At 41.7% G+C, this 22209-nt stretch overlaps 3 protein-coding genes across 9 annotated transcripts; 1 reads left to right on the top strand and 2 right to left on the bottom strand.

Moving 5' to 3' along the window:
* Positions 1–999: 999 nt before the first annotated feature.
* Positions 1000–12838, bottom strand: blvra (biliverdin reductase A). 2 transcript variants are annotated; one of them, XR_006031955.1, is made up of 8 exons: positions 12713–12838; positions 10193–10316; positions 9036–9155; positions 7120–7217; positions 6469–6576; positions 3664–3832; positions 2389–3262; positions 1000–2330 (listed from the first exon to the last, which is right to left on the bottom strand). XR_006031955.1 is itself a non-coding variant. In XM_042092838.1 (7 exons), the coding sequence occupies exons 2-7, from the start codon at positions 10309–10311 to the stop codon at positions 3001–3003; spliced, it is 876 nt and encodes a 291-aa protein (XP_041948772.1). In that variant the 5' UTR covers positions 10312–10316; positions 12713–12838; the 3' UTR covers positions 1000–3000. The 2 variants fall into 2 exon arrangements, 1 of the variants encoding a protein (XP_041948772.1); XM_042092838.1 differs by having other exon boundaries at positions 1000–3262.
* On the top strand, positions 12402–16528 carry LOC121709445 (cytochrome c oxidase assembly factor 1 homolog). Of its 5 annotated transcripts, none has more exons than XM_042092863.1 (5): positions 12402–12493; positions 13447–13615; positions 14971–15122; positions 15636–15712; positions 16125–16528. In XM_042092863.1, exons 2-5 carry the CDS (start codon positions 13522–13524, stop codon positions 16207–16209), a joined length of 408 nt encoding a protein of 135 aa, XP_041948797.1. In that variant the 5' UTR covers positions 12402–12493; positions 13447–13521; the 3' UTR covers positions 16210–16528. The 5 variants fall into 5 exon arrangements, with proteins under 5 accessions (XP_041948797.1, XP_041948805.1, XP_041948787.1 ...); XM_042092871.1 differs by lacking the exon at positions 12402–12493 and adding an exon at positions 12922–13096 and having other exon boundaries at positions 13469–13615; XM_042092853.1 differs by lacking the exon at positions 12402–12493 and adding an exon at positions 12922–13096.
* A 115-nt stretch (positions 16529–16643) lies between these two features.
* On the bottom strand, positions 16644–22176 carry LOC121709434 (serine/threonine-protein kinase 17A-like). Of its 2 annotated transcripts, none has more exons than XM_042092812.1 (7): positions 21896–22176; positions 21270–21482; positions 18787–18916; positions 18140–18266; positions 17842–17890; positions 17449–17628; positions 16644–17261 (listed from the first exon to the last, which is right to left on the bottom strand). In XM_042092812.1, exons 1-7 carry the CDS (start codon positions 22045–22047, stop codon positions 16946–16948), a joined length of 1167 nt encoding a protein of 388 aa, XP_041948746.1. In that variant the 5' UTR covers positions 22048–22176; the 3' UTR covers positions 16644–16945. The 2 variants fall into 2 exon arrangements, with proteins under 2 accessions (XP_041948746.1, XP_041948757.1); XM_042092823.1 differs by having other exon boundaries at positions 16648–17222.
* Between the last annotated feature and the right edge of the window lie 33 nt (positions 22177–22209).

Raw genomic sequence — 22209 nt, 5'->3', positions numbered from 1 at the left:
AGTATTAATGTTTTACTCCGCCTCGCTAGATGGCGATATGCGCCCAAACACAACACATTCCCCAAACAGACTCTCTATCTTAGCCATAGCTAACTTGCTAGCAAACTTTCCATATTAGCTTACTTGCTAGCAAACTTTGCATCATCAGTCTAACTAGTTAAATAGTTGACATTACATGATGAACATTTTCGTATGGACATTCTGGGGGATGTTAATTTGTATGAGAGAAGCTTCAACTTCTGGGTATGTAGCATTGTGGCATACAGCTTGGGTAGTTAGCTTGCTAACTCTGGCAGAAATCTCCAGTGTTCTTGTTCCATGTAGTTTCGTGTTGCAGCCACAGGGTTGCAGCAACAGCACGTAGACTAGCCTACAGGAAAGCTGTTGCGTATGAACTCATTCGGAATATTTTGAAAACGTAACAGCTAGATATTCTGTCTTCTCAATTTGTAGACGAAAATGAAGAGAGTTTTTATCATAGTTTTTATTTCATGGAAAACATTTTAGTCTTGTCTTTTTTCGTCAACAATAATGCATCTTAAGATAGTCTTAGTCAGTGTTTCAGGACATTACTGCTGTCTCGTCATCGTCTCGTCTTAGTCATGAAAAAAAAGGTTGTTGACTAACATATTTCCTCTCGTCTCGTCTGACGAAATTAACACTACCACTCTCCTCTCTCTCACTCATTTCTTAATGTCTCTTCACGGTCTAATAGAGCGCCTCCAACCCCACAAAAAAGACATTCTTTATGTTGATCTTCATTTTAGCATACAAGTGGGTGAAGTGTTCCTTACTGGTCAGCTCCATGGAGCTTTTAATGCTCAGGCTTTTTCTGAAGAGCCTTTAGCCTTTCTGTTGTGCATTGCGGTGTCTTATGTTTTCAGTGGAAAAACACATTTTGTAAAAAAAAGACACCAGAGATCTTTCTTTCCATAGATCGTTGATCCTTACCAGTAAGATAGTACTTAACTAAATACCAAGAAACTGAAGCAAACAAAGTAATGCAGGCACTATTTATTGTTTACATGGATACAAAATGAACACCTATTTAAACATGATACAGAAAAAAGTCTAATCCCAGTGTGCACAATGAGGTTACATCCTTAGTAAACAATAACTCACTCAAAGAACTCAAAATAACTCCCTTTCAAAGTTGTGCAGTGTTTTTAAACGTTTCAAAAGAATTATGGATGTGTATTTAAACCTGTGTCCCATACAGCTGCTAAGCACTGTATGGACAGTACAGGATTCGCAGCATGAGCTGAATGTTCTGTCAACGTGTGTGTACTGTCCCAGAACACGGAAATGATGACCGCTGACCACTTCCTGAATTACACAGTGGAAATTCACACAGCTAGTCTGAAGAATATATGCTAGGCTTAGAGCTTTCTGATAAGGCACAGATTCATTAGTCTGCAATTCAGTTTTGTAGAAGGTTGCTATTTCAGCTCAACAGCCAATCAAATTACATCCCTTTAGTCCATGCTACTGTAGTTGATTGGCTTAACTTATTAATGGCTTGGTCGAGGTCACTATTTGTTTCTCATTTTCAGAGCCTCATGGATATACTACGAAGTGAGATTAGTTAGTAATATGTTGAGCTTTATGCCTGAAGGCAAACATTCCTGATGGACTTTCTTTGAACTTTTACATCTGAACGTTATTGTGTAAAAATGGTCAATGGACTATATGCAATGAAAGGCTGTTTCAGCCAGCACATTTATTTCCGGTAAAGCGTCAGCAACAGCATCTTCTGTTATATTTTGCTCCTTTCGTGTTCAGTTCAACACTAAACATCTTGTTTATGACCAACAGTGCAACTCTTTATTCAACTTCAATCCCATTTTAACATGCTCATTCACTAGGTTTAATACCCAACCGGGTCCATGTAAACATGTATGCTAAAACAATACAGGTGATGGTCAATGGGAAATGTTTGTGCTGGCTGAAAAGGAAGTGCGTGGCATATGGGCAATTGTTCACTTTAAACTGTAAACAAAATGGCAAGCTACAGTACAAGGCAATGGACATGAACTGTTACATCTGCTTGCTGAATTTGAACGCATCTCAGGCTTTAGTTTCATAGTATACCCGCCTCTGGCCTGTCTGCAAGTAATAGAGTTGTTTTAGCACAAGCACTGAAAGGACAACTAAGGACTGTAAGGAGTAATTTGCTGATTTAAAAAAAAGTCCTTAAATTAAGTCTGACACGCCCATGATTTTTTGGAGAATCTCTTACATCTTCCTGTCAGGAGCTACTTCTATCGTAAGAGTCTTTGTGAATAGGGGCTTTGAGTAACGTCCACCCCCTTAAAAAAACAAAAAAAACACTTGACCTGTAACAGAAAGAAGCAACGTTTAAAACAAGTAAATGAGATAAATTATGACAAAATGGTCTACACTGCACATTGTGTTTAGAGCCCATGGGCATCCATATCTCCATGTATTGTGTGTTTAGGATGTCTGACCTGAAGCTTCTCTAGTTAAACATCAAACTGCTAAAGAGAGTGGGTGGCACCTGCATTAACATGGTGGCATCTTCAAACAAATTGAACATCTTGATTTATAATGATATAGACGTAGTCATCGTATTCACACAGAAATGTCTCATTTTGTGTTTTGTTACAAAATAAATACAATAAAAAAAAAATCATCCACCAGTCACATATTGAATATTAAATATTAAAGCATGACACTTTCAACGAATGTACTTGTTAGTATGATGTTAGGAATTATAGTCTCATGGTTAGTCTAACTTTTAAGGTCATGAAAGAGTATGTTAGCATAACATTGATTAAATCTTCATGTTAGTTTCCCCTCTTTTCCCCCCTGCACAAGTTACATGGAGAGAATGTCCACAATGGACAATGCACAATTTCCCACAATGCACAGGAGTGGGGGTGAGGCGTTTGTTTAGCCAACATGCAGGCGAGGTTGGTTGGCTCTCCCCAGCCCAGTGTGGTGTGGTCTCGCCCTGCACCCCTGTGAGGGGCGTCTCCCTCAAGCCCTGGCCTGGCTGAGCCTCTGGATGGTGTCTGCCAGCTGTAGGCAGTGGAGGACCCGTTTCTGCTCGGCCTGGAGCTGGTCAGGGGGCAGCTGGCCAGAGAGCTTCTGGCCGAAGAGCACCATGTCCTGCATGAAGAGGCCCACAGGCTCCCTGGGGGCGTTCGGGAGCTCTGTCATGGAACACGAGTCAAAGCGGAAGTTGATGCTCTTCGCCCGCGGGAGGTTCGGCCCACGCTCCTCGACCCAGGTGATGGACCTGTGCCAGGGACAACCATTACACAGCATGAGAATGGATGAGTGAGTGAGTGAGTGAGTGAATGGTTTCAATAATTAAACGATTCATGAATGAATGATAATGTCTATATAATAAGTCCTTCAAGTAAGTCGGTTCAGTAATTGATTTATCCAATGGGATTATCTACAGTCTCACCACAATCTCAATCTATTTCTTGCTTCCCCTTCATTCAATGAGACGTTCTAATATTAACAATGTATAACACAATTATGTCACTAAATGCACTAATGGGCATGTGCAAAATCAATTCCTAGGAGAACACTGACATCTGCACTATGCATTTATTTGTACTTCTGGCTAAGCCTCCATTTCTAAGCCTATGCGCTTCTAAGGTCCCTCGTTCATCGTGTACCTCGACCTACTTTTGCTCCTGGGTCTGTAGCTGCGCGGTCATCTTCATGTAGTTCTTCTCCTTGTCCTCCACCATGGTGGCGGAGCTGACGCTCAGCTCGCCAAACAGGTCCACCAGCCAGGTGAGGCGGGAGATGCCGCTGAAGGCAGGGAAGCCAAAGTCGGCCTTCAGAGGACCCCCTACAGGAGACGACGGAGACCACAAAGGGAACAGAGCGCATCAGCAAGGCATGTGTTCATCCAGTGTATAGAGCAGGGCTCGAATTATCTTTTTGTCTTTAAGGGGGTCTCTCTATCTCATAAAAAGTTGGCACATCCCAAGGCGATACAATTAAATAGCCTAGGCGTGAGTGGTGCTTTTGCGCAGTATGCGGATGGTAGGCCTAGGCTATAACTTGACACACGCACACAGCTGACAGATTTTTCATAGAAATTGATTCCTTTTAATTAATTTCAACATACTATTGATTGCAATAGTCCATATTTCATTTCAATTTCACAATACAAAGAAATAGACTAAACGATTTAGTCGGAGACGGAGTGTCATTCTCAATTTTACAACGCAACTCATTTGAACCATACCACCGTCTCAGATAGGCTATCTAGAACCATAGGCAGAGGATAGCTACAGATCAATTCACACAATCATTCAAGTAGGCTGTATTATGGGTCATAATTTATGGGTTTGTCAATAAACATAGAAGAGGCGAAGCGCAAGTTCAACAGCAAACAGGACTTTTTCAGCACGTATCAAACCATGTAGGCTAGCCCAATGGACGCCTATGTAAATAGACAAAAACACTCGCATCAAAGCGAAGGGTGACTTCTTCGGACTTGCGAGTGCTGTCAAATCGAACGTATGCGGTTTGCTCATATAAAGCGCTTTCAGACATACGTGTAAGACCGGAGGTTCTGCGGATGTTAAACGGTGGGGCCGTATGCGACATAACCGGTCATATGGAAGTCCGAATTTAGCCGGTTGTTCTACTACTCCCCCCCTAGTATTTCCTCCGGACATTATGTAAATCTACTGTGTCTGAACAAAGCGTAGAACATGCGGTTAAAATTCACACCTTCAGAGGGCGTGTCTGTGACGTTTCTTTTGTGCGTCCATGTGGTTAAATCTGACTTAAATGCCAGTGTTATGATGAAGTGGCATAGGCTAGTGCTGTCCAGAAAATCTCCGACCTGGAAAGATGCAGACATCACGGAGCTACTGTCCATGAGGGCAGACAGCATTGTGATAGAACACATGAAGGGAACGGCAAGATACACGTTTATGTAGCCTACAACTGCATCGCAAGGCCAAATGAAATTCAAAAGGCCAAATCATCATAAGCAGAAGGCGCTGAAAAGGCAGTATAGCGACGTCGTTGACGACAATAACAGGAGTATTTAATAAATTGTTAGCCAACACGGTCGGTTTTCTGTTCATTGATAGCCTTCTCATGACCACTGCTGAGCTCGATGATATTTGTTGAGCATAAATATGCCTAGAGAAAATGAAAACGAAGAAAACCCAACTTTGTTCCAAGCTCCTTACGTAAATGCAATAGACACATGGGGAGAGGATGCTTTTGGAAAAATAAACCATGAAAAAACGAACCACTTCACTGTTATTTTAGTATTTTGTTTGTTGCTTAAAAATGTTGTATATGATGGCCTTGAAGTCTTGAGTTAGCCTACTGAATTGGCTGGTAGGCTACCATAAAGTTAAAGTTTGTGCATGCTCTCTAACCATAGACAGTAAAAGAAAGTCTCCAACGCAAACCAGATTTGGGGTTCCATAGCCAAGTAATTCTGCTACATAACGTTGAAAACAGATAAATTGGTTTATTCGAAGCACACATGTAGGTCCATTTCAAGTGCGCACTTACGTGACTACTTCAAGTATTAGCCTATGCACAACAGATTTGTCTTCTTTAGCCTACATAATGCATACACTTTGTAAACAAACAGCAGCTGTGACAGCGGCCGCATATATTCTAATAATATTTTTACTATTAAGCTCTTTGGTCATAGTAAGGGTAATCTATTATGCTATATATACACGTTTTCAAGACAGTATAGGCTAAACATATCTGTGAAAGTATGATGTGATTGTTACATTCATGTCACCTGAAGCATGATGGTAGAAATATCTATCCAAAGCTCAGTTGATCTGTGCATGTCATGATCAACTTTTGATTCTTTGATATGGAAACCTAGTTCCTTATTTTGGGCTATAACATTAGACACCTCAAAGTTGTAGAAATTTGCTGCAATTGGAAAACTCGGGAACGGCTTACTGTACAGAAGAATGCTTCATATTGTCGTGTCAGGTAAGGTCTGCTGTTTATTCTTATGGTTTACCCTGTATTGTGTGACGCGATCATGAGATACTTTTGATCATCTTAGGGTGGCTTTAGCGCCCCCAAATAGGCCTCCCTGGTAGCCTAAGAGATCGCACAGGGATGGATAATGAGCGTTGTTTAAGATTAAATTACAATGCCAGGCACCTTCAGATATGAGAGACCTCCTCAGATTTTTGACTATGTTGTTTTCATGGGAGCCCGTCCTCACTCTAAGGGAGCTCGGCTCCCTCAGGCTCCCACGTAATTCGAGCACTGGTATAGAGTCATATGTGCAGACATCAACTTTGCTTTGATGATTTTGAGTTGAACTACGGTTTTAAAACAATACGCATCCTTGGATCTTGGCTATTGTTTGGATGTTTGTTGATTCACGGCATCATTTTCTGTCACACTTGGTTTTGTTTGAATTATTTATTTCAGAGCACTTTTTTCAGCAGGCCAGTGCTCTTCCTTTTGGTGTACCTGTGAAGTGTAGAAAACCCTCCTCCAGTGTCTTCCCAGCCACGTCCTTCTTCAGCTGCTTAAAGTCCGGAGTGAACAGCTCAATATGCTCCTCGTGCAGGATCAAACCTGACAGGTGCAGCAGACACACACACACACAGACACACACACAGATACACATACACACACACACACACACACACACACACACACACACACACACACACACACATACAAAAGAAAGCAGTGACAACGTATGTTGTCAGTGCTCCTTGTTGGTGCCCACCCAATCCCAATCCTCCCCCACCTTTTTTATGCAGCCCTTGCCACTTAATCTACTAACCCCCCCCCCCATTAATGCACAAATAGGCTGACACCAGACATAATTTCACTGCATTTCTTACTTCCAGTAACTATATGCATGTGACAATAAACTTCCTTGTATCCTTGTATCCTTGTATACTGTTAAGACTGACAGCCAGATTCCTGTACATGGAGCCTAGAACAACAACTAATGCTTTTTTTCATGGAGATTTTTTATAACCCTTAAGTTTTCATTTAGTCTAGGGATACGCTTAATTCATGTATGGGAAACTAGTCCTGAGTGTATTTTTAATTTGCGCACACACACACACACAGAGCTGTTCCTATAGTGACTCCTGGCTGACTGACCTTTCTGCTGGGCGAGGTCATGGAGTTCAGCTGCGGCTTTGTAGTTAATGGTCATGGGGTACTCCACAGACACGTGCTTCCCTGCCTCCAGAAACCTCCTGCACCCACAACACAGTACAACACACACCATCACAAACCAGACAGGGAGCGAGTCATGACACTGACACACTCTCACAATTGACACCATCTACTTCAGTGGTCTTTTTGCGAATTGGCCTTCATACTCTACATACACTTTGAGGAGTCCCACTCACTGAGAAATGATACCTCACAATATCATATACTATGATTTAAAGGAGAAATCCTGCGAGTTTTCATAAAGACAGCTTCTCGCGGTCACCGAGTGCTGTCAGTACAAAAAAACCCCTAAAACAATCGATTTTACCTAGCTCGAGTTGCTACAGCCAGCAGCTAATGCAGCCAGGCAGTTACAGCGCTACACTCTGTGGGCATGTTAATGGGAGCTCAGGGGCATGCCCCCAGAGTGTAGCACTGTAGTTGCCAGGTTGCGTTAGCTGCTGGCTGTAGCAACTCGAGCTAGGTAAAATCGATTGTTTTAATAATATTTCTAAAAACATTTTTATACTCCATTTAAATAATACCCTGTTGTAACTTTGTTGTTACCTTCCGATTACATGGTACAATAACATACCAATAGTTAAAGGTTGTATCAGCGATGGCGGGGTAACGTCACGTCTGTTGACGTTCAAACAAAACAGAGAGCTAGCTCGCTACTCCCTCCCCCTCCCTCCCGTGCAATTGAAAATCTCCTGAACGTGCATCCCGTCGGTTATTGGTTGGAACACTTTATTTTGCCTTTGAGTGGTTGGCAACACTTGTTGGTAGCAATTGTTTTAGTGTGGAGATCTCAGAGCCTAGGCTGACTACAGAGACGTGTTTTTTTGATGGCCTGCTTATGGGGCGGGCAGCTAGTGGATCGTTAGGAAAGATTAGATGAATGTGATAATTTATGTTTGGGCCTTTTTTGGGCCTACAATTGCCGATACAACCTTTAAACTGTAACAAAAGCCTTAGGGTGGCTAAAATTGTTCTGCTATTATAGAACGTGTTTTTTGTTGACATTCATGGTTGTATAAGAGACCTTGCAGTTGCATCACTACCATGGGAAACCCATATCCCATACAAACACTGTCACCGTCATCCAACACTAAAACCAGGCCTCTCCCATTACCTATGTTAAAGGTCATCTGTGATCCAGAGTCAAATGGATCTTAACACATCTAAGAGTCAAACAATACTATGTGCCAGCAGCAATGATGGGACATAAATCCAGCACCTAACTCAATCCCAATACTAAACCTACTCCCACATCTTTGAAATATATATACAAGGTATACTGCTCAATAATAATGAGAACAAACAAATCAGAGAGCCAAAGAAAGTGTTAGCTACGTCTCGGTACACTGTGTGCTTGGAAGTGATCTGCAGTTCCTGAACCACAGGGCTGGTATTTAAGTGATCAAGTGGAACAGGAGCCGAAGGGGAGCCCTCCGCAGCTGAGCCTGTGAACACTGGGCCTTTTGTCTAAAGCTCTCCCCTCTGGTTGATCTCTGTTTGAGGCTGGTAACGCCTCAAACAGAGATCACATCCCCATGATCTCCCTGATCCCTTCTTCTGTATTTGCCAGTTTTAGAATACAGCTTTAAAAACTGCCTTAGATAAGGAAGAGGCGAATTAGACATAAAAGTATGGGTAAACTGTCAGTTCATAATAGAAGGAGAGAGGGCCCACACCACTGTGTGTGTGTGTGTGTGTGTGTGTGTGTGTGTGTGTGTATGTTTTTGTGTGTGAGTGAGTGTGTGAGAGAGAGAGAGAGAGAGAGAGAGAGTGTAAGAGACAGAGACAGACACAGAGAGACAGAGAGAGAGAGTGTGTGTAAGAGAAAGAGCCCGTGCCTGATGTGATCCTCGTGGGACGTGTTCTCTGTGCACACCATGGCCACCTGGATGTCCTCTCTTTCCGCTGCCTCCTCCAGTGAGATCTGCTTCACGCCCTGTTCCTCCCCCAGGGTTCTCCTACACATGGCCACAGTGGACAACATCAGAGCTGCGAAAGGAGGCTAAAAACACAGTCAGCTACGCACTTAGTTGGCTTGTGTTTTCAATCTCTGGAGACTGAGCATGAAGTGTATAGCTTCAGGAAATTGGCACCATTTACTAACAGACAGTTAGAATTATCTATAGACAGATAGGAGTAGGGGACTGGGTTGGTTCATCCAAATAGAACATGGAGTTAATGTTACACTAAACATTTCATTCAATTCATTTAGCCGATGCTTTTCTCCAAAACGACTTACAAATAATAGAGATAAGTCAATAGGTTTATTTATTTGCCAACTAGCTAGCTGATAAACGTGGAGAAATGAGTCAGACCATGTTGTCAAGTGATGCAAAATCTAAAGTTGACAAAAGACAGATCAGTTACACACTTGCCAGAAAGACTGTCTTGGTGTAAACATCCTGGCCTTACACACCCTAACCCTAACCCTAACACAACACTAAACCAACAGTCAGCTGCTTAGTTTGGTCAAACTGATCAAGTAGACAACATCAGCACTACAATATTACACAATTACACAACATTGGACACTATGCACAGTGGCAGGTGCTGTGTTCAGTCTTTCAAAACCTAAGCAGCAGGCCGTGGTTTCAGACAGATGTCAAGGCATTCGCTTTGTCCCTCTTTTTGTGTCTTTTTTTTTGTGAAACCTGGGCAGTAAATGACCGCTTCAGTGCACCAGCTGAACATCTGGCATCTGGCCCAAATAAGGTCTCTTATAGGGCAGCATGCTTGGTTTCATCATCTCTTCAGTACATGGTTAGTACATCGTTACTGATTATTGTGAACTGACAACCACAGTAGACTTTGACTGTCAAAAGCATGAACAGAAATGCTGATGCCAGAATGTCATATATTTCCTGGAATTGCCAATGTGGGAAGTGGCTAAGGGCTGTGTGTGTGGGAAGTGGTTTAAGGGCTGTGTGTGTGAGACCATGTTTGAGTTCAGAGTATAGACCAAAGAGGTTAAGGACACTGTGAGCATGGGAGTTACCTGGAGACAAATCCCTTCACGCTCATCTTCTCTGCCGCGCTGGAGGGCAGTGGAGCCAGCAGGTCACGGATTCTCACCCGGCCCGCAATCCCAATGCCCACGACCACTACGCCAAACATGTCACCTACAGGGCACAGCACCACAGTCACAGGTTACAAGTGTCACCTACAGGGCACAGCCCCACAGTCACAGATAATAGGAGAACTTTGTTTTATATGTTGCACATATATAATATATCACACAGCCTCTTCCTTATCTGTAATTTATTAACTAAGCAGACACCTTTTCCAAAGCTAGGTACAATCTAGGTACAACAACCATGTTCCTATAGCAGGGGTCACAAGTAACTTTTGCCGCAGGACAGTTTTTTTTCTTAGCAAATAGATGGCAGGCCAGAGGATAGGCTATTATTTAAATGCCTTTCCGGTGGATGACCTGCTAGTCAACATGCATCTACACGGAGAATGGATAAATAAAATTAATTAAATTAACCATGGATGGGCCCATTGATGGTCTACTTGAGTAATTAAAGGGAAACTTGGCAGGATTAGCTATATTTCCCCCTCTGCTGGAGAAATTGTGCATTATGCTATTTCAAACTGTGGAAAAAGGTAATGATAAAGTACATGGATTTATTTACAAGCTAGCGAAACGGTTAGCATAAGTTCGGCAGAACAATGTGGATGTTACAAAGTAAGAAACACGATTTAAAACGAGTTTCTTGTTTCTCACTTCTCTTTCCGGGACGGTAGTCTCAATGTTGCAAGGTTGGTTTTCCGCCTGGGGACGCTAGGGGCAGCGGGAAAATCACCTGTTCCGGTCATCATTTTCACCGGAACAGGTCATTTAACCATCCAAATGATTTCTAAACGGGTTTATTATGTTGAAATAGTTACCAAGTTCCCCTTTAAATGTTCTTGATTAGTTTTATCTCCCCTTTCAATATTGTGAATAGTAAATGTGTAGCCTAGGCTACAATAATTTTGCCAATGATGGACTGTTTAACACGGAGCCTGGCTTATTTTAATTAGGCTACTACTTTGAACAGTCTTACATAATCTTACATTTATTCTTAAATACTTGGTTGACCCACCTCTTGTTGCAATGTTTATTGTTTGCCTACAAGAAATATTAGAGTTAATTTTATCTGTTTAGATGGAAGTTAGTAACTGAGTTATTACACAAGCTCACGTTACACCATCACAAGTTATTCTTTTGTCTTCCCTTAATGGCTCAATCCATCAGATGTTTGAAAGGCATAACAAGGTTTGGAGAAATGAACCCAGAGGGAACTTGGGTGTGGTGGCTCCGCAGCAGTTTCAGTTATAAAATCCTGAGTTCATGCATAGCAGGAACTGTCCCAATATGTGAGTGACTGCTGGGGGCGTTTCCCTTATCAGTTATGACAGTAGCACTAGTTAATGTTATCAAGCAAAGCAAATAAACTGAGGCCACACTGTTAAAGCAGTGACGGGGAGGTTAGTCCAATTTCACAGTCATCTAAACATAAGCTACATTTATATCCAATGTGGACATAAACAATCAAATTCAAAAGCTAATTTGCATTTGTTTGTAACAATAATTGTCAAGCTGTATGGTTATTATTGTAAATCATTCATCTTTAAGTTTAATGTTTTATTATTATTATTATTTACATAATGGCCTACCTTCTTTTACAATTACCAGTGGCAATCACTAATAAATTATACCTCACAGTTCAACATTTTATGATGTTAATCATTCAATACCTTCAGAGACACAGGAGACTGGTCAGCAAGGCCGTGTAATATACTTTAATATACCAATATATTGAATATAATTAGGTATTGCCTAATTCCTGCTCAATTGGCATCATCATGCCCCCTTCCCCTTTAGGCTGCTCTGAATGCATTAGGCTACAACACAGAACATGGTGCCACACAAAGGCACATACCCAGAAAGCACCCAGATGTTGCGCACAACCACGTTTTTGAATAATTGCTACATTGATCACAATATCTGGACTTATTTCCTACCAATGCACAGATTTATGTTCACATGATTATAGTTATGGTTGTAATTTGTCTTGGTTATTAACTCAGGAAGAGCTTTTAAAACAATGTAGCTAATACTGACTGTTATGATGGCAAGTCAGGACTAAGATGGATGGATGGCATCAGATATTTTTTTTTATTTATTTGAAAAGTGTTCCAGGTGCGGATGACAGCAGCAGCAGTGAAGTAACGTTAGTTTACCTTATTTCTGCTTGCGGAGTTAAAGCTGCACCCTGTCTTCGTTTAGGACGATTTTCATTGACACTGGGTATGTTGTGGCGAAGTGGAGTAGTGAATAACGACATGATACCGGTAGTATGTCAAATTATTTCTGTTTTAGTTACCCTTGGAGTAGCCTTCCTTAGCTATTCTACTTAGCTATTCTACTGCAACACAGCCAAAATTACCACCTGAAGGCGTAATTAACATCCGAAAACGATTTTAACCCGTTTAACGTTGCTTTGTACATGTTTATCGCCTCACGTACCTTATAATGAGATCACTTGAAGTAAGGCTCTGTACGTATATTCATCTGTCTCCCAGACAGTGCGGCAGTTAAATAATCTGGTTGCAACTTTCATAACTCTCACATGGCTCCATGCGTAGTGAAATTCAATGAGAGTGACGTAACTTTGTTGAACTGGTCACGTGTACATTTTCGACTGAAGACCATGTCTGGTTATACTACAACAGTCGTTTTTTTACTCACAATTTTTAACTATTTCATGATTTATAGGTGTTTTATTTTATTCCCATTTAATTATTCTTAAAAACCTGGCGATAAAGTCTGCTTCATTCATTTCGAAGAACCAAGATGGCTGCGCCCATGTACTAGTCCTGAGTGAAGCAGCTATGTAATCGTGAATAGTAGGTCAGTAGGTCTGTATTGCAGCTGCTGTTATGCGAATGATGATGTTAAGATTTACCAAAACGATTCGCCTAAAGTCAATGTTAATTTGATGTAACGTCTGGGGTATTTACAGCTAACGTTAGCTTGCTAAATTTGCTACGTGTAAAGTTGTGTGTTGTGTGTGTTTTTTTATCATTATCATTCTGCGGTTCTATATCAACTTACGAGTATCGTTTCGAGTGTCTTCGACTTCTAACGTTACTGTCATTGATAGCTATTTCTGAGAGATTCATTGTAGACTGGTTGTATAGCTAAACTTTCGTTTTGATAATCCTGAAATTTAACGCAGCCTACTGCATAATGCCTTGCAGAGCTTTTGATCAAATGTCCTAGGTTGACACAACTTGGTGAACTTGGTGAGCGTTGACCCTGCACACACTGTCAAGATGCAAAGATCGGTGAATCTTCTCCACCAGATGGCCATATTCATGACCGTGCTGACGGGAGGAGGTTGTGGAATGATGTACTATTTAATGCAGAGTAAGTGTTTACAATGAAATAAATTCAAAGGAAAAACAAGCAGGAAATATTGTATTCACCCCTTGCAGACACGTGACTTAAGTCACGTGACGGCTCCATGCTGGACGGCAAAAAGATGGGAGACGGACGGCAAATTACATTATGTCATAAAGATTATGATAAACTGAACTCCATTACTATAACATCTTTTTAGTTCAATGTATTGCTGTTTGGGGTCTGATAGTCAAAGAAGATGCCAGTGGTGTTGTTAGATGAAATGGGTCATGAAAGCAAATGTAAAGTTATTAAAACTGGTGGTAACAGCAAGGGGAGATAACGTTACGTTAGGCTACTGTAATTAACATTATGGTAAATGAACACCCATAAGTATTTCTGGACTAAAATATTGCAAAGCGATTTGGTTACTTTATTTGTCTTGCTTTTATCAGTTGTAACATAGTCAAAACGTTAAGAATGTCATATCAGAACATGAAATAATAACTAGCTGCCACACTTAGAAGCTAGCTATTCTATCTTTAGATAGCTATGATAACGTTTATCGTAGCTCATAGTGCTAGGGCTAATGTAACTCGTCAGTTTGTAGGTTGCCCAGCGAATAAACTTACTTCTTACATGTCTTAAGTTAAAGAATTGAAAGAAATAGGAAATTAAAAAAAACAACTTGAACGGTATTATCGGTTTACATTCAGATCTTGCCAAAGACAATGCCTAAGTGCTATTTGCCGTCCTGTTCAGAGTCTATGGTTGCTATAGCAACCGCTGCTGTGCTTCATACACTGAGGAGATAAGCATGCAATTGTGGTTGAAATACTCCAGAAACACAAAGAAAACAGACCAAAATATATCTATGCAAGAACATGGGATGTTGTTGTATTCCAAACAATAAGCCAACAGTCGTGGAAGGCCATTACTACGGTTAAATCTCACTATAATCTCCTAGCTGTGCGATATGTCCCATTTACAACCCATTGATTTGATTCGTGTTCTTGCCGTCCACTAGGCTATTTTGCTGTGGCGCGAACAAAACGTGACGTCACTTGCAAGGGGTGAATACCCTAATTTGTACAGGGGGGGCAGCACTGACAGGGGGCCCCCAGAGAATGTAGTACATTTTTTGTTTTCCAAGTAATTTCAGTGGAACTGTCATTGGGTTATTGTTATTTGATTTATCTTTACTGTTTTGGATTCATAGCGGGGGGGGGGGGTCGGTGGTATAAAGCATATTATGAAGGGAATTATTTGGGAGCTTCATGGATTGTGTCATGGACAGTTTATTTTGGCTACCACATCACAGAAGTGCAACTCTGTGTTCACTTTAACACTAAATAGATTGTTGTTGATGTCTATGCATGTAGAGAATTTTGCCCAGGCGGAGTATTATCGCTTAGCCCTGGAACAACTAAATGGCCACTCAACAGCCATGGCTGGTCTGGGTGCCCCTCCACTCAAGGTCCACAACCTGCACCTGTCTGACAGATACAACCGCATGGACCACACCAGAGCACAGGTATGGAACTGCCTGACTAGAATGTGTCCTTAAGGCATCACTCAAGCAGCCACCATGGTATGAATGTAGTTTCTTATGTGGACACTGGACTCTGGACAATGGCTTTTAATTGTGTATGTAGGGTCACCACTTCAATCATGCTCTGGGTGGTGGACTGAACTGTGTATTCTGGCTGTCATTCTCACTTAAACTTTGGCAGACAAAGCAGTGAGAGTCAGATTTAACTACAGGGAAGGAAAAGTGAGTGAGTGCTTTAAATGATCTCTGTCATTTAACACTGAGGAGAGGAAGGTTGGCTGGGCTTTCTGATGATAAGATGGAAAAAACAGTGGAAAAACCCTTCAGACTTTTTTACTCATTTACAAAACTCATGTTTTGTCTCTATTCCAATGTGGTTAATACTTAATTGATTAGCACAGTGTACTTCTAAAAGTTATACATGTTATGGGTATAAGTCATTTGTAATAATGACATCCTATCTGTAGTAATGACACACACTGTTTGCTGTTTCAGATCAAAATTCCTGTGACTGGATCCAAAACTGGTGGATATCTCTTTGCCACATCTGTCAGAGACCCTTTCAAGAACAGGTTAGAGTGTGTTGTCTCTTGCACCCCCCCCCCCCCCCCCCCCCCAATCAATCATCATGTGCATCATAATCAGCTAGGGTGATCTTTCCAAAGACTCTTAATTAGCGCTAGTTTTTGGAGAAAGGGTGATATCACCACAGTGTCCTATTACGCTCAACAAACTATTAGTATCTACTGTGTGTGATGCCTTTTATGAACATAACATAACTTTACAATATTTAAGGTCTTAGTTAGTTGTCAACGGCTAGTCTATTCTGGTCTTGGCCCTAGCACAAATCATAACACCAAATCATAAAATCTCTTTATGTTTCTCACTATTGCAGAAGACTAACAAATGGCTTGTTGCTTGATAATGTTAGTCCAAAATGAAGTCAGACTTATTTCCCCAGTGTACATGTCTTTTTCCCACCAGGTGGCATCTTGAGGAGGTCGTGCTGCAGCTCAGGGAAGGTGAGCGTATCCAGGTTTTCACACCTGAACCAGAGAAAAGTGAATAGAGCTGGTGGCAATAGCAGAGACAGAACCAGCTTTCAACAAATCTACACTTCTTCAGTCAATCCGTGACTCCTGTGTAGCTGTACAAAACTGTGCAGTGTATTGTATACTGGCATGTCTGAGTCCTCCATTGGTTCCATATGGAACCAGGTTCAAAGCTTACAGTGAGATGGCATGTCAGCCAATGAAAAGGCTGTTGATATGTACAGAACTCTAAGGACTTGGCTGAAAATAAAAAAAAAGACGCCTGAGTGAAAAAGATGATGCAGGCATCCTTCAGCTGAGGTGATGTTCATGATTAAAAAGTCTTTGTGAAAGATACAACTTTCTGTTTTCTAATCTTACCTTAATTAAGAAAGGTTTGGATTTGGATGTCGGAGTTTAGTCAGAGAAAGAAATTCACAAATTACATTACATAAATAAATAAATTACATATTTTTACCATCATGACAAGCATATTATAATTATGTAACTTTATATTTATGTTATGTAATGTAACAGTATGAAATATTTAGAATAGCTAAACTGTTATTGGTGGAAAGTGATTTCAATTTATGCTCTCCATATAGTTAGAAATGTTATTTATTTAACTGACACATATACACTACAAATGAAATATATTATGTTAAATTACAGTATGTTTTAGTGATTCATAAACTAACATGAGGTACAAATACCGTGAGAAAAATTAATGACTTGGTCTAAAGTAACAACATTAAAAACTCAAAAGAAATTTCTTCAGTAAATAGCTTTTTGCATGCTGTGAAATGGCTCGCCGAGCCTAAAGCAGGTGGCTGTTGGGTCGGGCTCTTGGCTAAAGGCCTCTGAGTCAGACTGTCTGCACTGTCCCAGCGTGTATGCTGCCATTACAATCAGGTCCTCCACCGCTGGGTCTTTCTCAGGGCTGAGCAGCTGCTCGTGTCCCGAGACACAGGCTTCTGTTCTGGCCTGCGTCTGCCTCTCGGGCCCTCTGAGCCACTCGTGTCTGAGACATTCCTCAGCGGAGAGACGAGACCTATACACACACACACACACACATACACACACATGCACACTAACACAATGTTAGAAAATAATGAAAATCACAGAAACCTTATTTGTAAAACCACACATTTTCCTAGATGCACAACATGTAGATCCTGAAGCAGTTAAGCAATACCTGTCTGCTGTTGCTTCATTGGCCTCCACTTAAACATCACACAGTTGACCACTGAGCAGTAGGGGGAGCTAGAGGATCTCACCGTGCATCTTTGAGCAAGAGAGCCTGAATGAAGAGGATGGCTGCAGGATGCAGAGCCTCCAGCTCCTCCCCGGCATAGGACACGTCCACTTGGGAGATGTTCAGGAATGTCTCCTGCTTGTCCTCACCCAAGAAGGGAGAAAGCCCGGTCAACATAATGTACGTCAGCACTCCGATACTCCTGTTCAGGACACATGCACACATGCAGACATACACAGTATTTGCAAATAACTGCTGGATATCCACATTTGTTGAATATTAAAGGTTCAGTGAAATTTTTTACCAGTTGATTAAAAGCATACTTATTTATGTATAGAGATAATAATAATAATACGTTTTGACATACTGCTTCATACAATGACTGTAATCTAAAAAATAAGGTGCAAAAAATTACCACATGTCAGTAGCGGTGCTTATTGGCTCATAATTCAGAACTTCAGGAGCTAAAACGGAATAAGGATATCCAAATGATTTACAGAGCTTGTGGTCCTGCTTTCATATACAATACAAGTGTGTAGTTCCAACACAGACAAAAAACAAGCAACTCTGGTCTTCCCAGTAAAAGCAGGAATAAACACTGGTTAGAGATGGACCACGTCAGCGTAATGTAGTGTTCCTCAGACAGACCATGGCTTTGCAGTTCAGCCAGATTTCCGCTAAAATAAGAGTGACCAGACTCCCCACGCACTCACCCACATACTCTGGAGTTCCCATGATCTCTCTCAGTTCCTGGTTCTGCCTCACCACCCGTGACAGCCCAAAGTCCACAATTTTAATGTCACCCAGAGGTTTGGTGCTGGTCAGTAGGAGGTTCTGAGGCTGGGGATGGAGATGGACACAGAGCAGGCAGGCGGACACAGAACTTAGGAAGGCAGAATAGTGTAGGTTCACACTCTGAATAAACGTGAAGACTAAGTCAAAGGCTAAATCAAAGACCTTTCATGCAGACTGTTTATGTTGATATGGAGTGAAAACCTACACTCCTTCGTATTCCTGCTTCTACTAAGTTCCTCTGATGTGATTTCATCTGACCACAATATCCTTCTCTCCAGTCTGTCTAATTAACGTAATTGATATGTGGTCAAACAAAGTCCAATATTATACCACAGAATAAAAATCCTATTGTTACTCAACATATTGAAATAAATATTGTCTTCTAACATTTCTTCTCACAGTTTCAGCAACCGTTTTGGTTCAGTTCTATCAGCTCCATAACAATCCCCACCTTACTAAACATGCCATTAAATTGTCTTAGTGAAATGGGTCCTGATTTTCATAACTATGCAACCACATAGGAGAAACATGAGCACATTCATGTAGACATTCTCTACACCTGTACCTTGAGGTCGAGGTGCACAATGTTGTTGCTATGGAGGAAAGCCACACCCTCCAGGATCTGCCTCAGGAGCAGCTTCGCATCCAGCTCAGAGAAGGCCACACACTGCTCAAAAATCTCTCCTCCCGCAGCACTGGGAACACACACACACACACACACACACACACACACACACACACACACACACACACACACGGCGATAGATATACACAGATCCACATATACACAGACACACACCCATACACATATACAGACCCAAACACACACACACACACACAGAGAGGGAGAGAGAGAGAGCAAAGTCCTTTTAGGCAAGTTCCTCCACTCGGCAGCCTATGTTGCAATGCATTTTGGGTACTTATCGGGCATGTATTTCGGGCAGAACTGTGCATGCGCAAGGCTTCATCATGACACCACCTGGCTCCAGCTGCGAGATCACAACACATGATTGGCACAAGGTATTCACAACATACCACATGATAGGCACAAGTATTCACATGTCAACTTTTGGTGGCGGAAACTAACCCCATACATTTCTATGGGAGATTCTTTGAGTGCTGTGTCTCCTCGTTAGAAAGTCTCAGGTGGTGGAGAGACCATCTCAGTATTTCAGATCTTTGCTTTACCAAGCACATACTTCAACCAGCAGGTGTCACTAAGGATGCATTGAAAACACCAATCTCTGGCTTAAAGTCTCTGGGACTTGTAGTGGTTGATCGCTGAGAGAGCCTTTGATAAATGTTTTTTCAATAATCCCCTATTCTTATTAATATAATCTGAATACAAATTCACTTAGTAAATATTCAAATGATATGTAATGTAATTATGTATAGTGCTTTCAGTGCCAGAGGCTATAGTTTGCTATGAGAATGTTTGTGGTCAGTTCAGTTGTCTATGCTTATAGCACCACCCTAACACACCTCACTGTCCCTTCTTCTTGATCCTTAGGGATAGATACAGTCATAGTGCTGGAAGACCAAGTGCTGCATGGGCCTCTCAATGGGGGCTGAAGAAGTACTGCTCTCTCATCATCATTGAAAAAATTAATCCTCTCGTCTGGGCAAGCTGAACATGCCCTGCTGGATGGATACCAATAAATTCCTCCTGGCCTAAAAATAGATAATCCAAAGTTGTCCAAACACTTGTCCCACTTGTAGACCCATGTGTTGTCTGCAGGTCTAATTTGTTAATTTGGTGGAAGATTGGGAGAGAGAAACAGATGGATAACAAAAGATGGACTAATTGGACATGAAAGGCGTGTGTATGGACAGCATTTGTGTAAATGCAGACGAACAGCAGGGTCACCAATCAGTCTGGCTGCCATTCTTCTGCACCAACTGCACAACTTACCTCAGATGGCATGGCAGTCACCCCCCATGGCAGCCTGTAATCTCAAGTGTTGTGTAATATATGCTTGGGTCTTTTAAACAGTAGAGGTTTTTGGATAGATTTTGTTTAGCTTTTCAGTACAACCTCCCTCATCTGGTATGACAAGACAAAAGAACATTAAGTTGGAGGACCTTCGGTAGCACCTAGTCACAGATAAATCTGTGAGCGCATTTTTATTTTCCTCTGTAAGATCCATCTAGTGATCTTTCCATCCAAGCCCATTTCCAAACAACCAAAATCCCAGAAACCAATCACAACCGCTATCCTGCATGGGGCGGGCTTGATGACAAACAGAGGAGTACAGTTATCTGTGCTGTTGAACTCCACCAATAGCTGCACCGATGGGGTCAGGCATTTCTTTGGAATTGACTAAACAGTTTAGTTTACAAGAAAGATGTGTTTGCAGAGTTTAAATGTATAGCCTACCAATTTAAATGTAAGTTTACTGCTGGTTACACCCCAACAACGCATTCCCAGACCAATTGTCAATCTCAACTAAAATGAGAATCGGTCTGGTGTCAGCCAGGCTAGGTAGCTCCTTTATAGATGGTGCTTTTGTTAGTTGATGGCTCTGTACACAGCATAACTTTGCCTTGTGTTGTTGCTAAGCTTTGCCAGTAGGGTGGAGGCGGTTTAGGCTGACCTATTTATAGAGGTTGATGGCCAACCGAGTCATCACCACCCCTCCTGTGATTTTTAATTGAGAAGGTAAGGGGGGCATGAAACTGTATTCGTCCTGGGCAGCAAGACTAGACTGCCACTGGGAGTAACTACTACAAAACAGAGCAACACAGTAGAGTAGGCTACATGTATATATGGACACCACAGTGCCAGAGTACATCACTGTAAATCTACCACTGTAGAGAAAGTGAGTACAAAGATGGATTAACAGGCCTAATGGGCCCAAGGGATCAGGGGTGTGTGTGTGTGTGTGTGTGTGTGTGTGTGTCTCTCTCTCTGTGTGTGCCTGTGTGTGTGTGTGTGTGTGTGTCCTGTGAATACTTTTGAGATGAAGGGAAATGTATGGATTAGTATGTTTTTTGGGCTCAGTGTGTCATGGTCCATGAGAGAGTATAGTACAATATCTGATGACTCACCACTCAAGGAGCAGCACCATCTCACTGGCTGTCTCGTAGACCTCGTGCAGGTTGATGACTCTGGGGCAGGCTCTGGTCAGCTCCAACACGGCGACCTCGTGGATGACCTCCCCACGGCAGTCCTGACCCTTCCTCCTCTTCCTCACAAACTTGGCAGCGTACTCTATCCCAGTGTGCTTCTCCACACACCTTCTCACAACACCAAACTTCCCCCTGGAGATGGACAGCACACAGGACAGGGTGGGCCAATCAGGCATAACACAGCGGGCATTAACTATGTTACTAAAAGTATTCATTCAGCTGGATACATGCATAGGTCAGGAAGATAATTTCCCAAGAGAATGATAGGCCTACTTTCCACTACTTTCCTACTTTTAGTAATTTGTCACATTGAGTAAAGTGATCTAGTGAGGCAGGACAAAATAAACAAACAACAACAACAACAACAATTAGTGAGGTCTTTGCTGTGCAATATAAAAATAAATCTATATCAGGCCTAATTCATTATTCTTCATCGAATGAGAAGAAAACTTTCGCAACTCTTGCTGATAGACTGTATTAAAAACCTAGTATGTGTGTGTGTGGCTAATTTATTTCTATGCTAATTATCAATCGATATTCCTTACCTGCCCAACTCCTTGCCAGGAGTAAGACTGTACCGCTCAGTCAAGGTTTCGTTTCGGATGTTGATTTTGATATCAGTTAGCAGCGCCGGTCGTTCCTGGCATGTATAGCGTCGCGCCTTATTTACCTGAGGGATCTGCAAAATGACGTCCATACCTCAAAAATAGTTTCAAGAGGTAACAATACACTTGAAGCTAAGTTACAGTCTGGTTAATTTGTTCAGTTTCAGAATTCAAATGTAGACTACAACTGAAGCAGTCTCCAAAATGTGTGTCCCAACGAGTTAGAATGCAGCAGCAGACTCACTACATCAGAT

This window comes from Alosa sapidissima, chromosome 1 (genome assembly GCF_018492685.1).
Source record: "Alosa sapidissima isolate fAloSap1 chromosome 1, fAloSap1.pri, whole genome shotgun sequence".
Taxonomy (NCBI): Eukaryota; Metazoa; Chordata; class Actinopteri; order Clupeiformes; family Clupeidae; genus Alosa; species Alosa sapidissima.
This window is presented reverse-complemented; position numbering and strand designations above follow the sequence as displayed.